Raw genomic sequence first — 16,613 nt, 5'->3', positions numbered from 1 at the left:
CTTTGTAAAAACCGTGACTTCATTATGACAATAAAACAAGATTTTTGATCCTGACTGCATCCAATTGATTGATTTCTGTGCTAGATTTATACAAATAAGTGCTTTCTTAATTGCCTTAATAAAACATAGCATTTTAGAAAACATGTAATGCTAAAAACACAGTTTTTTAATGAGCCTGTAAATTAGATTTTGGCCTTTAGCCTTTTAGTGTTTTATTTGTTAGTCAAATGTAAGTAAAACAGCCATGACACACCAAAGTGTTTCTTTTATCAGTTTTTTATCAGTTTGAAGATGTCAGTATTAGTTTGACTCTAATATATGCATATAATTAAAGATCGTTTTCTCAAAATTATTTACTGAGGGTGATCCTGACTGCATCCAATTTTTAGATTTCTGTGCTAGAAATTTATGAAATTAGCGCATATTTAATTGCTTTATTAAAAACAAAGCATTTTAGACATTTATCAATTTTATTATGTGCCTGTCAGTTTTTATATTTCGGTCTTTTTGGCTTTTCATCAAGTGTTTTTTTTTTTTTTTTTCAGTCAAATGTAATGAAAGCATCCATGACACGTTTACATGTTTCTTCTATTGCTTTTTTATCAGTTTTTATAAGGGGTTGATATCTCAAAATATTTTTTCTCTCTCCTGCACTGGTCTAACAGGGTTGTGCTTATTCTCTTAAGGCAAGGCAAGGCACATTTTATACACAGTGGCAATTCAAAAATTATGTTATGGGTTAAGTTATGGGTGTGTTTTGAGCATAACATGCATTAAACCAATCAGAGACTCATCTCCCATTCCCTTTAAGAGTCAGTTGAGTCATGCCATGGCGTATTTGCTATTTACATGACAGACTTTGTTAGTGGAAAAATTGAGCGCTTCACTAGCGAGAAAACAGTTAAACAAACCATCTGCAGCACAAGGATAAAGAAGGATAAAGAACAAGCCTTCTCTATTCGGCCTTTCTCTTTTTATCTTTCGTGGATAAGGAAACTTCTAAGTTCAGTCTTAATTTCCAGCAAACGAATAAATGAACAATAATAACAAAGTGAGGTCAAAAAACTGAGTTATATCCAAACACACATGCTATGCCCCATATGGTCCAAAATCTGACAGGTGGACAAATCTAAACTTGTTTCAATAAAACAAATATAAATATGCATATAATAAATAATACAGCTAATAATAATAGCATTATACAAAAGATCGCTGAGACGAAGAAGCCATGGAGGCAGTGGTTTTTATATTTATATAGTAAATAATAATTTTTGTAATGTTTAATCCTTTAATTATTTTTTATTTGTAAAGATGTTTGCATATTGCTCTACATCCTGCGTGTTTTATGCAATGTGCAAGCGAGGTGCACAACTGACTTGCTCTGCGCTGGACATTAGACCTGCTTTCTGGTCAATTGCGCAGTCTATTTTATTTCTTCAAAATAGCAACGTACCAACAATGCGCCTTAACACAGCTCTTTTCTAGACCAGCACACCAATGAGTTTACAAAGTGGTGCAAATGGATTTGCTTATTAAACAACATGGCACAAACGGGAAAATAGCAACACGTTGCGGCAAACACGTCTTGCGCCTTATTGCTCTGGGTATTTGATAGGGCCCCTTATTCTCAGAAGCATTTTTTTCTTCTGCGCTGAACCATAAATTTATCATACACTTCAGCAGCACCCATTAAAACCTTGACTCCAATATAGCAATTAAAAAACAAAACAAGAAATTTGATCCTGACTTCATCCAATTTTTAGACTCACGTGCTAGATATTTATGCAAGTTAGCACATATTTAATTGCCTTAATACAATCATAGCATTTTAGAAAACATGTAATGCAAAAAAACTATTTTTTTTCATGTGCCACAATTTTTTGGTTTGGCCTTTTTACCTTTTCATAAAAGGCATTTTCATTTTTTTTTTCCCAGTCAAATGTAAAGAAAACGTCCAAAACACTTTTACTTATTTCTTCTATTGCTTTTTATCCATTTGTAGATATCAGTATGTATTTTTCATACCTTTACTCTAATTTTAGCAATTCATACAATGAAACAAGAACTTTGATGCTGACTTCATCCAATGTTCATATGTCCGTGCTAGATGAATAAGCAAATCAGTGCATATTTAATTGTCATATTAAAACACAGCATTTTTTTAAAACGTGCAATGAAAAGAAAAAAAAAGATTCTCCTCACCTGCAGTGTCTTGTCTTAAACAGATATTGTAATTTGCCAACGAAAGGACAAAAAAGAACAAAAGGATAGCATCTGAATTATATGTACTGTGCTTTAGGATGTTCATCATGGAAATGGGACGCAGCAGGCCTTTTACAGTGACCCCAATGTGCTGTATCTGTCTCTCCATCGCTATGATGATGGAAACTTCTTCCCTGGCAGCGGAGCTCCTGATGAGGTGTGTTTTTAGCAGTTTTTATACATAATACAATTCAACAGTTTAGTCTACACAAATATCAGATTTTTGATCAGTTTCTTTTGTCAATGTGTTGCTTACAATTATTTATCATTAGCCACAAACCAAAATGAGATACTTAGAATAGTTTTTTGGGGTCCCACTTAATAGTAGGTGTCCCTAACTGCTACAGTAAGTACTTCTATCAAAAAGTAAATACAATGTACTTAATGTGTTCATAATCCATTGTAGAACATTTCTGATCCTCTTGAAAGGTGGGATATGGGTAGGGTTAGGGACAGGTTTGGTGGTATGGATAGGTTTGACGGCTGTTCAGCTGTAAGGGACGGTCAACAGTGTAATTATAAATGTAATTACTGAAGTTAATTACTGATGTGGCTACATGCAGGTATATAATCAATCATAAGTGCAATGTAAAAACATTTATTTGAACAATAAGTACATTGTAATAAATGATTAATTTCAGTGTAAGCACGTACTGTATTAGTTAAGGCCACCTAATAAAAAGTGGAAACTCTTTTGGTGTGCTTTACACTCAGCCTTAGTATGCTTTTAGCATTCAGTCTACATAAATATCAGGTTTTTGATAATTTGTTTCATTACTGTATTGCTTACAATTATTTATCATTATCCACAAACCAAAGTAACATACATAAAATAGTTTTTTGGGTCTCACTTAATATTAGGTTGCCCTAATTACTATATATGTGCATTAAAAATGTACTTACTGTGTTCGTATTGTATCTTAGAACGCTTCTGGTGCTCTTGTGGTGGGATGCGGGTAGGGTTAGGGCCAGGTTTGATGGGGTGCTCAACAGTGTAATTATAAATGCAGTAAACTACAGATGTGACTACATGCAGGTATTTAATCAATCATAACATGTATTTGAACAATAAGTACATGATAAGAAATGATTAATTTTAGTGTAAGTTCTTCGTGGGACCTCTTTTTGTGTGTTTGTGTGTTGCATATTTTACATTTAGCCTTATTATCAGGTGATTTTAATAGAAAATATTTCTAATAAAATAAAAATTGCTTTTAATAGTCTTTTAAATGTCACCGTCCCACATGTAAAATATTTAGTCTAACCCTAAACAAATGTTGACAAACTATTTACATCGTATGCAAATATCACATGACTCGTTCCAGAATTATGCTTACAACAATTAGTAACAAGTGGTTCTGTTACTAACTATAGTTTCACTTGTTGTTTTCTTCACCATACCACAGTTTGACAATAAAAGAGTTGACATTTTTTCACCATTTTGTGCTTGAGCTAACCCAAAATAAACACATTCTAACTAACCTTTTTTTTCTCAGACCGTTAAATCTCACTGTATATTGTGAATATTCAGTATATCACATATCAACCTGACAGTTGCTCATGTTTTCCTCTTATTCGACTCCAAGTTCTCTAATCTCTAGTCATAATTAATGCTGATGGTCTTTAATCCTGTAAATCAACTCCTGCCTGTGAACTAATAAGGGGATTGAAATTTAATTGACTCTCTAGTAGCCCTAAATTCTGGTATTAGTCAGAGTGCATTTGGCTTTGGCATAAAACCTCATTACAGTTTTGCTCTGGTCATAATTGTTGGGATTTGTCCTTTATTGCCTCTGTGACATCAGCTTTAATTTAGCGGTCTCGCTGTGGAAACACGATTCATTAAAGCGGCTCATCTGCTCCAGTTGAATGTCTGATTTGGTTTGAACTGTATTTTTGATTGTCTACAGGTGGGCATTGGTCCAGGTGTGGGCTTTAATGTCAACATGGCCTTCACTGGAGGTCTGGAGCCACCAATGGGGGATGCAGATTATCTGGCAGCATTCAGGTAATACTGTTACGCATTTGTACCCATTACACCAAAACAAGGAGGATAGTCTTTAAATGTAGCTTAGCATCTTAAATGATCATCTGGAATGAGCTTTGTCTTTTAGATTATATGATTGTCATATTTACACTGTATAATATACACTTGCAATTCTGAGTGTGCCTTACACAGGTGAGTGGGCTTGACAAACCACCTGTAGAAGAAACACTCTTTTATATCTCCGACACTTTAACTGACCACTTTCACACAATTGCACCAGAAATTTTCTTAAAATCACTCTTATCGCTATAAAAACATTGTGCATTTCTGAGTGTGCCTCACACAAGTGAGTGAGCTTGACAAGCCACCTGTACGACACTCTCTTTCATCTCTCTGACACTTTGAATGACCACTTTTGCACAATTGCACCAGACACTTTCTTAAAATCACTCCATATGTCTATAAAATCATTGTGCATTTCAGAGTGTGCCTCACACAGGTGAGTGGGCTTGACAAACCACCTGTAGAAAACACAGTCTTTTATCTCTCTGACACTTTAACCAACCTTTTTTCGCACAAGTGCACCTGATACTTTCTTAAAATCACTCTGTATCTCTATAAAAACATTGTGCCTTTCTGAGTGTGCCTCACACAGGTGAGTGAGCTTCACAAACCACCTGTACGGCACACTCTTTCATCTTTCTGATGATTTGACCAACCACTTTTGCACAATTGCACCAGACACTTTTTAAGATCACCCCATATCTCTGTAAAACATTTTGCATTTATGAGTGTGCCTCACACAGGTGAGTGGGCTTGACAAACCACCTGTAGAAAACACAGTCTTTCATCTCTGTCACTTTACCCACCTTTTTCACACAACTGCACCAAACACTTTCTTAAAATCACTCCATATGTCTATAAAAGCATTGTGCATTTCAGAGTGTGCCTCACACAGGTGAGTGGGCTTGACAAACCACCTGTAGAAATGGTTGGTGTTTGATAAGTAAGGGACGTTAAAGGATTTTAATGGAGGCAAAGAACCACACGATGCATAATGGAGTGCATTAAAATCCTTCTTTCTTTTTTTTTCCTTTTAACTTTAATTTCTTTTTTATATTATTAATAAAATTGTTAATTTTCATTAAATCATGTATTATCATCATTATTGTTTTTTTTATTTTTGTGATTTATTTATTAAGATTTATTTTATTTGTTTTGTTTTGTTAGTATTTTTTGTTGTTGTTTGCTTAAAGTGTAGTGCTTCATGGGGGCTGCATTTTGGATTTGCATATATATTGCAGGGTTTTAGTAAAGTTTCTCAGAATTGATTCAGTTTGGGAAATGGCACCATACTGATGAAGGACACAGTAGACACTTGTAACTAATGCACAGATATACAGTATGTATCGTACTGTTTTCATTATGGACTTTTCAGTGATTTATTAATTACTCCCTCAACTCCCAGCAGCTGTTAAGTCTGAGATTTTATGTGAACACACATGTCACTGACTGAGGCCTGTTTAAGGCTGAATTTATCACAGAGTAGCGTCCTTTTATTGGACGGGCAACCCTGGTGACCTCACAGCCAACAGCAGGACTGTATTTGCCCACAGCGTGTAACTCAAAAAAAGCATGTGATGATGGAGAGCATTGGAGGAACTAACAGAAAAATATATATTCTGAAGAATGTTAGAAAAAACATCCATTGACATCCATATTAGGGCATAAAAATAGTTAATTTTAATCTTGTTTTGTGTTTAAATACATTTTAGAACGTTACTGCGAGTGAATAAAGAAGAAATGGTAATTTTGGGGTGAACTGTCTTTTTAAAAAGCAATTTCAGAGATAATCAAAGGCGCTGTTTCAAGACATATTTAGATGCCTGTGTTGCCTACAGTTCACTTTTTAGATGAAACCTCATAAGTGGGCAGTTCGAAACAGTCTAGACAGGAAGCAGCTTGATTCAGTTCACATTCTGTCTCAGGTAAATTCATAATTATTTTAAATTTGCACAATTGCGGTAATATAAAAAGAATTAAATATTGAATGATCATATATATATATATATATATATATATATATATATATATATATATATATATATATATATATATATATGCATGTGCAAAAATATATATATATATGGAGTAAAACAGCATATTATCAAAACAAACAAGTTGCTCTTCATTTGTATAAAGTTGAAGGATTATTTGTTGCATTGTCAGACATGCCCACATGTGTCTCCAGCAGTCGCCGTCACTTGCATAGCCTGAAGTCGCTTTTTCGGATGTTTGGATTTGATCGTGCTTATTTCTTCTACTTATACCTTGGACTTTCTTGTAATTGTGTTTTAGTCAGTCACTAATAAAAAAATGCCTTCTTTCATTCACCCGTTACTTTTTTGATATTTTGAAGAATGCTGGAAACCGATTGCCATTGATTTCCATTCAATATCTTCCATAATGGGTGTTCCCACCTTGAGGTTCCTTTGGTAATTTTTAATGATGATGTTCACAGTAAATGAGTTTCCTTGAACGCTGAAAATAAACATTGTGAAGGTAAAACACTAAACATAGATGGATTCCATACATAAAATACTGAATTCTTGTGTATTTTTTAGATTGACTACCCTTTTGTTATGTTTGGGGCTGTTTGAGCCCCATTGACTTCCATTATAGCCACATGTTTGCAGAGCATGACACCAAGTAATCAGGCATTCTTTATTGTTGGTGGTTTTCCCTGTTGGGAAATCTTCATTTGAATTAGATTTAACAGATTTCAAAGACATTATTTTTGAATTAATTAGTTATTATTATCATTGTGCCTTTTGTTGTGTAATTAAAAAACATATTTTTAAATATATTTTACTTAAATTAATTTAAATGGCCACCATATTCTAACAAATATGTTATTTTAGTATTTAACCAAAATAAAAACCTCATAAATATTAAAAAAGCGCTTGAGCGTGAGTAAAAAATAGGTTAATTTTGATTGAACTATATCTTTAACTAACACCCATATGACAGCCTAACAGTGTGAAAAGCCCCAAGCAAAGCTGCGTTTTCACAGGGATTTCCACGAACTGGTGTTTGGGAATTGGTGGCAGAACCGGGGTCTTGTAACAATTTGTATAAGCGCTTCTCATCCATTGAACTGTCCCTTTTGTCTGTAGCAGGGGCTGATGGGAGTCTTTGATGGGGAGCCAGTAAAGCTGAGGTCCATTAGCATTGGTGTTAGAGGCTATTAATAACCGCTTCCCTCATGGCCCGATTCGAGACGCTCTTTGAAGACGGGCCTCCATGCCCAACGTGTTCAGGCTGCTTCGCCAGGTACACGGCTAAAATATGGCCATGATACGACAGGATAGTCTTTGCTCATCCCTGTTTTTCTCAAACCCACCACCTCTTTCTCTTTGACCCAATCGGCCTGCTCTCCGTCTGTCTGTCTGTTGTCGTAAATCTCTTCCCAACACGTCTTCGATAAATTCGCTTCAGCCTCTCCTCACGCAGGGTGTAAGTGATGCCAGCTGAGCCTGACCCTTCTGTGTTGATGACCTCAGATATCTCCTCTGCATCAGCACCTGGGTGAAGATGCTCCATTGAGTTGGAAAAATTGGGAAGGTTTTGTAGTTTGATGTGGAGGATGGCGCTGCGCAATATATTAGGTTAGGGTGTCGTCATAATTACTTTACACTAGCACTAACTTTGTAACTGTCTAAAAGTCATTAATGGGCATTCCCACCTTGAAAATGCTTGGGTAATGTTTATGATGATGTTTACTAACAGCGAATGAGTTTCCTTGAACGCTGAATATAAACATTGTGAAGATAAAACACTAAATATTGATGGATTCCATACATAAAATGCTAAATTCTTGTGTATTGTTGAGATTGACTACCCTTTCGTTATGTTTGGGGCTGTTTTTGCCCCATTGACTTTCATCATAACCACATTGTTTGATTGCAGAGCATGACACCAAATAATTAGGCATTCTTCCCTGTTGGGAAGAGGTTGAATTTGCATTTTTTGCTGTTGATCAATAGTTGGCTGCGTTAACCCTTTAGATAGACATGTGCAAACAATGTTAAGGCTTTTACATGGAGTAAAACAGCAGATTATCAAAAACAAGTTAACAAAGGTTGCTCTTTATTTGCACAAAGTTGAAGGATTCTCAACTTTGTTGCAACATCAGACATGCCAACATCTATCACCAGCTGTTGCTTGCATAGCCTGAAGTACTCTCCATTGAAATGAACGGTCACTTTGTTGCTGTGTGTTGCTCGTTGTGTGAATGGAGCTTAACCCTCCGGGGTCTGGGGTGATTTTGGGGCCCTCGGGATGTTTGGATATGCTCTGACATTTGTGCTTATTTCTTCTACTTTGGACTATCATGTAATTATGTTTTAATCATTGCAAACTCCCATGCTTCTTAAAAGTTTTTAAATATCAAGGCCTGGAAAGTACTGAAAAACAAACATTTGTCCTTGAAAGTGCTTGAATTAAATTTGGGGAATAATGTTTATGGTGTTACTTCAACAATTGCAATTTGCTGCTGTCAAAAACAGAATGAATAAACAGAAATTCTTAATTGAAAAATCTTGCATTTAAATCTTGTACAGTAACAACGACAAATAATGCACACTTAATCAAAATCTGTGAAATTACATTTGATCATTATCGGTATTAAATTCAACACATTTTATTAAAGTTTTTTAAATGACTGCTTAAAACCATCTAAATTTTGGAAAATTACTCATGCATTTTAAATGTAAATATTAAGTGAAATGCTGGAACATGAGTTACAAAGGTGTTGATTTCAAATTAATGGCGTTCATGAAAGAGTGGGAATATATATATATATATATATATATATATATATATATATATATATATATATATATATATATATATATATATATATATATAGTTGAAGTCAGAATTATTCGCCCCCTGTTTATTTTTCCCCCAATTTCTGTTTAACGGAGAGATTTTTTAACACATTTCTAATCATGATAGTTTTAATAACTCATTTCTAATAACTGATTTATTTTATCTTTGCTATGATGACAGTAAATAATATTTGACTAGATATTTTTAAGACACTTATATACAGCTTAAAGTGGCTTTTAAAGGCTTAATAACTAGGTTAATTAGGTTAACTAGGCAGGTTAGGGTAATTAGGCAAGTTATTGTATAATGATGGTTTGTTCTGTAGACTATCGGGAAAAAATATATCTTAAAGGGGCTAATAATTTTGTCCTTAAAATTGTGTTAAAAAATTATAAACTGCTTTTATTCAAGCCAAAATAAAACAAATAAGACTTTCTCCAGAAGAAAAAATATTATCAGCCATACTGTGAAAATTTCCTTGCTCTGTTAAACATCATTTGGGAAATATTTAAAAAAGAAAAAATAATTCAGAGGGGTGCTAGTAATTCTGACTTCAATTGTATATAAATATAGCCAGTGGTACCTATGCTTTAATTTAATCAGATTGCATGCAAGTCTGCGCTTGATTCATTTCGAGTCAAAGAAAGTTGCAAGTGTTCATGTAACAGCAGCGATTGCAGCAGTTCTGTATCCAGCCATGACCTTCAGCAATGAGATGTGCCTCTCTTTTTCTCTTGTTTTCTGTCATCAGCTGCTCGGCACAAACGTTTCTCAGCATTTGATTGAATGATCCCTCAAGACTGAAGAGGGCAAGCACAACACTTCATAAATTCCAGTCTAATGCCTTCCTGCTCACGCCATCCATTCTGTCTTTCTTCTTGTTATTTTTTCTTGTTGCTTTAGTGGCTAATTCGTATGAATTCGTACAATATAATTCGTACAATTTAGTACGATTTGCTTTACGAATAATTTGTTCAAATTTAGCCACGCTTCCTTTTTAAAATCGTATATTTTTTTAAGACTGAACTGAACGAATTCGTACAAATTAGCCACCAAACTGACAAAACGTAAAATACTTACGTTTCCTCGTGAGATCAGGCTGTTTTTTTTTTCTCTGTTTTGTTTCTTTTCCTTTCTTAATGTCAAGAATTAAGAATTATATTTATTTTTGTTCTGCTGTACTTTCTTGCGTTTAGTTTTTTTTTATTGCTTATTCGTTTTGTTTTGTCTTTATTACTGATAATTTTTTTATGTTCCTTTCATATCTTTTGTTTGTTTTTGTTAGTTTTTTTTATCTTGTTTGATATCTTTGTTTTTTGTTTGTTTTTTTTAACTTAGTTTTGGTGTTTTGTTTTGTTCCTTCAGTTTATTTATTATTTTTATTGTTTTTTTGTTTGTTCCAGTGATATCTGTCTTGTTTGTTAGGTTTTTTTTTTTTTTTTTGTTTCTTTGGTCATTTTTAATTACTTCTATTTTACTTTTGATTGTTTATTCTTTATTTTCAACTGTTTTTTAGTCTTTTGTCTTTTTTCTCATTTTTGTTTTTCTATCCTTTAATTAAATATTTTTTTCTTTAATTAGTTTTTAATTGTTTTAGTTAGTGGTACAGGTGAATTAGGTAGGCTAAATTGTCCATATGAATAAAGAAATGAATGAATGTTTTGTATAACTTTTGTTTGTTCCTGCTTTTACTCTGTGTTTTGTTTTCACCCTTTCTTGTTTCACTTATCACTTTCCCTTTTTCTTGCATGCCTCTTTCTTGTTCACCCTTGTCTTTTGTCCTTCTCTCTCTCTCTCTCTCTTTCTTTCTTTTTTTTCTCCTACCGTCTCTCCCTCCGCTCGCCGTGTTTCCTCCTCAGCAATGTTTTGTAGGCCTCTCGAGACAATGCATGCCTTACGGGCAGCACCTTCTTATTTAGACCCAGCCAGTGCCACGTTGCATTTGCAGGGGATCAACTCTAGGATGAAGAAAGGAGGGAGAAAAAAGATAAGAAAATTGGCTCTAATGAAACCCAGAAGCCCAGGCACTCTCACCATGAACTTGGAAACAGAAAGGAGAATTGAAGTTAATTCAAACCAGCTCTTTGCAATGCCAGATGACAAGGCTTTGAAGTGCCCCCCTCCCCGCCGCCTTTACTCTTTGCGTTCTTTTTTTTTTTTCTCTCTCTCGTTGGACGGGGGAGCGATTGGAAAAGCCTTTGAGACTGATGGATAGCCATGACTAGTGTTAACCCTTGACTTGCTGCTTTTTTCTTTCCTTTCCTTTGCTTTTTTTTTTTTTTTTGGTTTTACAAGTGCGTGATCCTTCTGCTCCAAACCGCTCTTGGCATGTTCCAGCTCTGGGATTTGGTGGACCCGTGAGGTGGGATCAGTTTTCGAGAGCCTCGTGGTTCCAGTCCATGTAATTTGTCTCAGTCCATTGCAAGGAAATTTGCACAGGCTAATACTAATTACCAGTCATAAACCTTGCCTCATCTTTCACGTCATGGTTGAGTCTTCCTCATCTGCGGATCTGTTTTTTTGGGTAGCATGGCAAACATGACAGAAAGTTTCCTTGGAAGAAGATTCAGAATTTGATGAATAGGATGCACTTTTTGACTTTATACTCTCAGAAATAAAGGTACAAGAGCTGTCACTGAGGTCGTACCTTTTGAAAAGGTATATATTTGTACTTAAAAGGTTCATATTAGTACCTTAAAGGTATATATTAGTACCTCAGTAGTTCAAGAAGTACAATTTTGCACTTTTTAAGTACTAATTTGTACCCTTGAGGTATTAATAAAGGGCCCTTAGTTACAAATGTATACTTTTTGAAAAGGAAACGCCCCAGTGACACCTCTCGTACCTTTATTTCTGAGAGTGTAAGGGCGCTTTCACACCTGTGAATCGATTCAGTTGTTCCGAAACAGAGATTACAAAAGTTACATTGTTGCTCTTTGCTCTTGGAGCGGTTCGCTTTCACACTGCAAAGTTTCTAATCGGACCAAAAGAGCTAAAACAAGTCACGTGCGAGTAAACTCTCCTTACATTGTTCAGAGTTTCAGGGTTTATTTTGCAGCGTCCCGCTCAGCTGTCAGGAGAGGTGGTGGTTTGGTGGTGATTGCACGCACGCGACGTGTTTGAGGAGAGACGCGGTGGGGAGGGGTGAGAACGGTGTGCGACGATGCCTATTTGAGGACCGGGAGGGAGACGCGAGATTACCGGGAGATCATCACTCGTTTGCGGGCATCCGGAGACTCACGAAACTTCCCGCCCTACTAATAATTCTCTCTTCATATAGCCGTAAGCCTATTACATATGCATAAAACACTGTGATATAACCAAGCTTGGATCGGATCGCTTTCTCACTGCAAACGATCCGCTCCAGGGTTCGTTTCAATCGAGCCGAGACCACGTCATTCAAGCGATCTCGGAGCGATTACTTTGGCGCGGAACAGAGCGCGATTGCCCTGTTCACATATGCCAAACGAACCGCGCTAACTGGGCAAACGAGATACGTTCCGAAACAAAAGTCTAGGTGTGAAAGCACCCTAAGATTCAACATTGTCCAAGACGATATTCAAAGGCTTCTTGATATACAGTATTTATAACAAAGCTTCTTTTTTAAAATCGGTTTTATTAGCTAAGCAGAAGTGGTTTCTTAAATTAATGTTATTTCAGAGGTTTTGAGTATTGAATGTTCCGCGCGAACATTGAGTAATTGACAACAGGCCATTGAATTATTAGAAAATTAATGTACACTTAAGGAAGTAACGTGGCAGAAGATTGCTCTGCTAGAAGTTTAAAGCAAAGGGATTCTCTATATCAGTAAACACTGTTTTGGGATTCCCTCAAATAGCCCTTTGTTTTCTTTCTACGTTTTAGAACACACTGCTAACAGAAGTACTGCAATCATTTGCAAGTGATGCAGAAAGCCTTGTTTTATTAATATAATTTTAACATTGATATATGTGTAAAGGTATCAAAACCAAACAAGTAGCATCAATAAATTGATTCTGCAGTATCAGTGTTTCCATCCCTGTTCCATAAGTGTTGTTTGTTGATTGCTAGAATAAGGCACAAGTTATGAAGACTCCACCATTCATTTGCATTTCAATAGATACACACAAAAGTGTGTTTCTGCTTACACTCAAAAAAAAGGGGGATTTACAGATTGGTATTGGCAATTATGTTTGGGACATCTGCCTTTTTATGCACATGCGCTTTAATGACATCCTCCTCTAAATCTGTAGAATTTAATATGGAGTTGGCCTACTCATTTCAGCTATAACAACTTCAGCTCTCGGTTATGTGAATGTGTGCCCAGTTTTCTTTGTAAAGTCTGATGTTGTATGAGAAGGGCCTGCCTCACAGTCTCCATTTGAATTCATCTCAAAAATGTTCATTTAGGTTTAGATCTGGACTATGGGCAGGCCACTTAAGTTCCTTTAGACCAAACTTGCTCATCCATTGTTTTATGTATCTTGCGTTGTGCAGTGGTGCGGAGTCAGGTTAGGACATGAAAAGGCCATCCCCAAACTGTTACCAAAAATGTTGGATGCATGAAACTGTCCAAAAAATTCTCTTGGTTTGCTGAAGCATTATGAGTTTCTTTTATTTTTTACACCACTGCATTCAAAGCTTTGCATTGCACTTATTCATGTAAGGCTTGGATGCAGCTATTCAGGCATGAAAACCCATTCCACGAAGCTCACACTGTTCTTGATCTAATCTGAAGGCCTCCTGAAGTTTGAGGGTCTGTGGCTATTGACTCAGAAAGAGAAGAAAGTAGAATGTTGTCGACTTCTGAGCATTTTGAGATTTTACATGTCCTTCCACTTGGCTTGCTGAGTAGCTGTTGTTTCTAATTGCTATTACTTTAGTATAATACCAATAAGAGTAAAACTTGGAATATTTAGTGCTGAGGAAATTTCATGAATGGGTTCATCTTTGACTGTACCACTCCGTTTGTAATAATTTATTAACTGAAGTCATCTTAAAGCACCATTGGAAGTTTGCAGAGACAGCCCTAAGGATCCTGTCAAAGTCTCTTTCAATAACTTGAACATTATACCACTAGTTTCCATGGATGTTAAAGATTATTTGTGAAATCATTAATTCCAATAAAGAACCTTTATCCATGTTGCAATTTCAGTCATCTAAAATTAAGTTCTGGCTTCATAAAATCAATCTCAGAAACTGCTACTATTTTCAAAATCAACAAATAAATGTGGTCAATTAGTCTTAAAAACTAGGCTGAATCTGTCAATGGCGACTGGAGCTTCTAATTCATTGACATTTGTCGATTGGCTCTGTTATTTGGAAGGCATATTGTGAATTGCTCCTTCTCCCAGTCATATGTAAATGTGAATGGACTGACTTTGTACATCTTAAGTTCTTGGTCCCGGTCTACTAGTGGAGAACCACTGGTGTGGAGAAGTGGTGGTTGGGGTTTGTCTTTATGCCATGAAAGGAAGACCATGAGTGGTTTCCTGAGTGTTTGTGTGTGAGATGGAACGAGTAAGCATTTGTGGCATTGTAGATCCAAGACCTACTGTAGATCCTGTGCGTTCATGCCAAGCTTCACTGTCTTTCCCAACAATCCCAACAGAAGGACGATAAAGACCTTCTCACGCTCTGCAGCATCCTTTTGCTGAGACTCGAAGGCTGTTTTACACTTACTTTGACTGTTTTGAAACAGTTTGACAAATTGCAGACCATTGTGGAGAACATGTAAATTGAACTTTGTTTATTTGTCTCCTCCTTTTGCTTGTTTGTTCTGCCTTTTAGTTACTTTCATTTGCTTTTGTTTCATCCTTCATTTCAGCTGTCATTTCTTTCATGTCTCTGTTTATCGCTGTGGCTTTTGTTTGTTTGTGTCATTCATCAATTGGCATTCCTTTCTTCAAGTTAATCTTGATTGCTCTCAAACAAATTCACAGAATATTGGTTCATTCAGTTGTCCATACATCACAATATATGATAATTCAGGGGTGTCCAAAATCGATGCTGGAGGGCCGGTGTCTTGCATATTTTAGTTCCAGCCCCAATTATCCACACCTGAATCAGCTGATCAATCTCTTTCTAGGTATAATAGAAATTTCCAGGGTGGTGTGTTAAAGGAAGTTGGAGCTAAACTATGCAGGACACTGGCTCTCCTGGACCGATTATGGACACCCCTGTGATCATTAAATATGCAATTTAATTATGCTTCTTTTTTATTTAAAATATGTGATATATACTTTTATCACTTTTATCACTTTTATATATACATTTGTCATTTAATGTAATAATATTTGATATACTGTATGAAACAATCTTGTTAGTTAATATCAGAACAGAATGGTTGGATAATGGATTAAAAAACTTAATATAAGGATATGTGTTCAAATTCCAAGATACTATTTAGCTGTCATTAAAAATCTTCATTTTGCTAATATGATTTAATGTAGACTCCAATATAGTGTCATCTTAGACACACTTTTTGTTTTAAGTTATTATTTTAAAAATATTTCTCAAGGTCTGTTTTACATTTTCACAGCATTCTCTATAATATTTGTTTCTTCTGGCGAATGTTTTAATTCTTTTAGTTTGGCTGGAACAAAAAAGTTGTTTTCACATTTTTCAAAACCATTGTGAGGTCTATATTATCCCTTTTAAATATATATATTTTTATGACATCGGCTACAGAACAAACCATTGTTGTTCTATGACTTACAAATTAAATGAACTTCCATAGTTTACCTAGATAAGCACTAAATCGCACTTTAAGATGAACAGTATCTTGTAAGATAATAATATTAAAATAATATGTTCTGTCATCATGGCAAAGACTATTAAATAAATAAATGAGTTATTAAAACTGTTTAAAAATGTTTAGTAAAAAAATCTCTTGATTAAACAGCTAAGTTAAAATTAAACAGGAGGACTTAATAGAGTTAGACACAATAGAGTTGAATAACTTGAGTCAAAATTGCTGGAGTTGAACCTCTCTTAAGCAATATTTACTTAAAGGTGCTGTATGTAAGTTTTTCACTCCTCTAAAGCATAAAAATACCATAGTATATTTGCTGAAATTTAAGAAACATGCCAAGTGAACATTCTTGTTTATCTGGAAATCAATGCTGAATGAGTTATTCTGCTTTGATAATGTGCACGGTCTTTGTTTTAGTCATGTAACCCCGCCCACTGCCAGTTTAGCCAATTATATTTCAGCATCCCAGGTTGCCTTGATGAAATACAGCGTATTCGTCCATTCAGTCAGGAAGACTCAAAGCATGCATCCGAGACTGAAATGTGACCTCAGGTGGACAGTAGAGGACTCTGAAATGAGACACAGATTCAGAGTTCCACATAAAATGGTTATTAATTAACAAATTTTATAAATATTATGAATGTAAATATTGGGTGATCAGGTTACATTGTAACCTCGCTTCCTAACAACACGGTACGTGACAAGATTTGCAGTGATAAGCATTTTGTCTGTTTGCAT

At 35.4% G+C, this 16,613-nt stretch overlaps 1 protein-coding gene across 3 annotated transcripts in view; it reads left to right on the top strand.

Moving 5' to 3' along the window:
- hdac4 (histone deacetylase 4) overlaps positions 1-16,613 on the top strand; it is a 399,927-nt gene that overhangs the window by 342,577 nt on the left and 40,737 nt on the right. For all 3 annotated transcript variants that reach the window (XR_012385010.1, XM_005172529.6, NM_001039358.2), the window contains 2 exon segments: positions 2,300-2,419; positions 4,173-4,270. Coding sequence is in view for 2 of the 3 variants with exons in the window: in XM_005172529.6 (XP_005172586.1) it covers positions 2,300-2,419; positions 4,173-4,270 (218 nt within the window). In the remaining variant the exon portion in view is untranslated.

The sequence above is a fragment of the Danio rerio genome, chromosome 9, assembly GCF_049306965.1.
Source record: "Danio rerio strain Tuebingen ecotype United States chromosome 9, GRCz12tu, whole genome shotgun sequence".
Lineage (NCBI taxonomy): Eukaryota > Metazoa > Chordata > Actinopteri > Cypriniformes > Danionidae > Danio > Danio rerio.
Note: the sequence above shows the minus strand (reverse complement) of the source record. Positions and strands in the feature narration are given on the sequence as shown.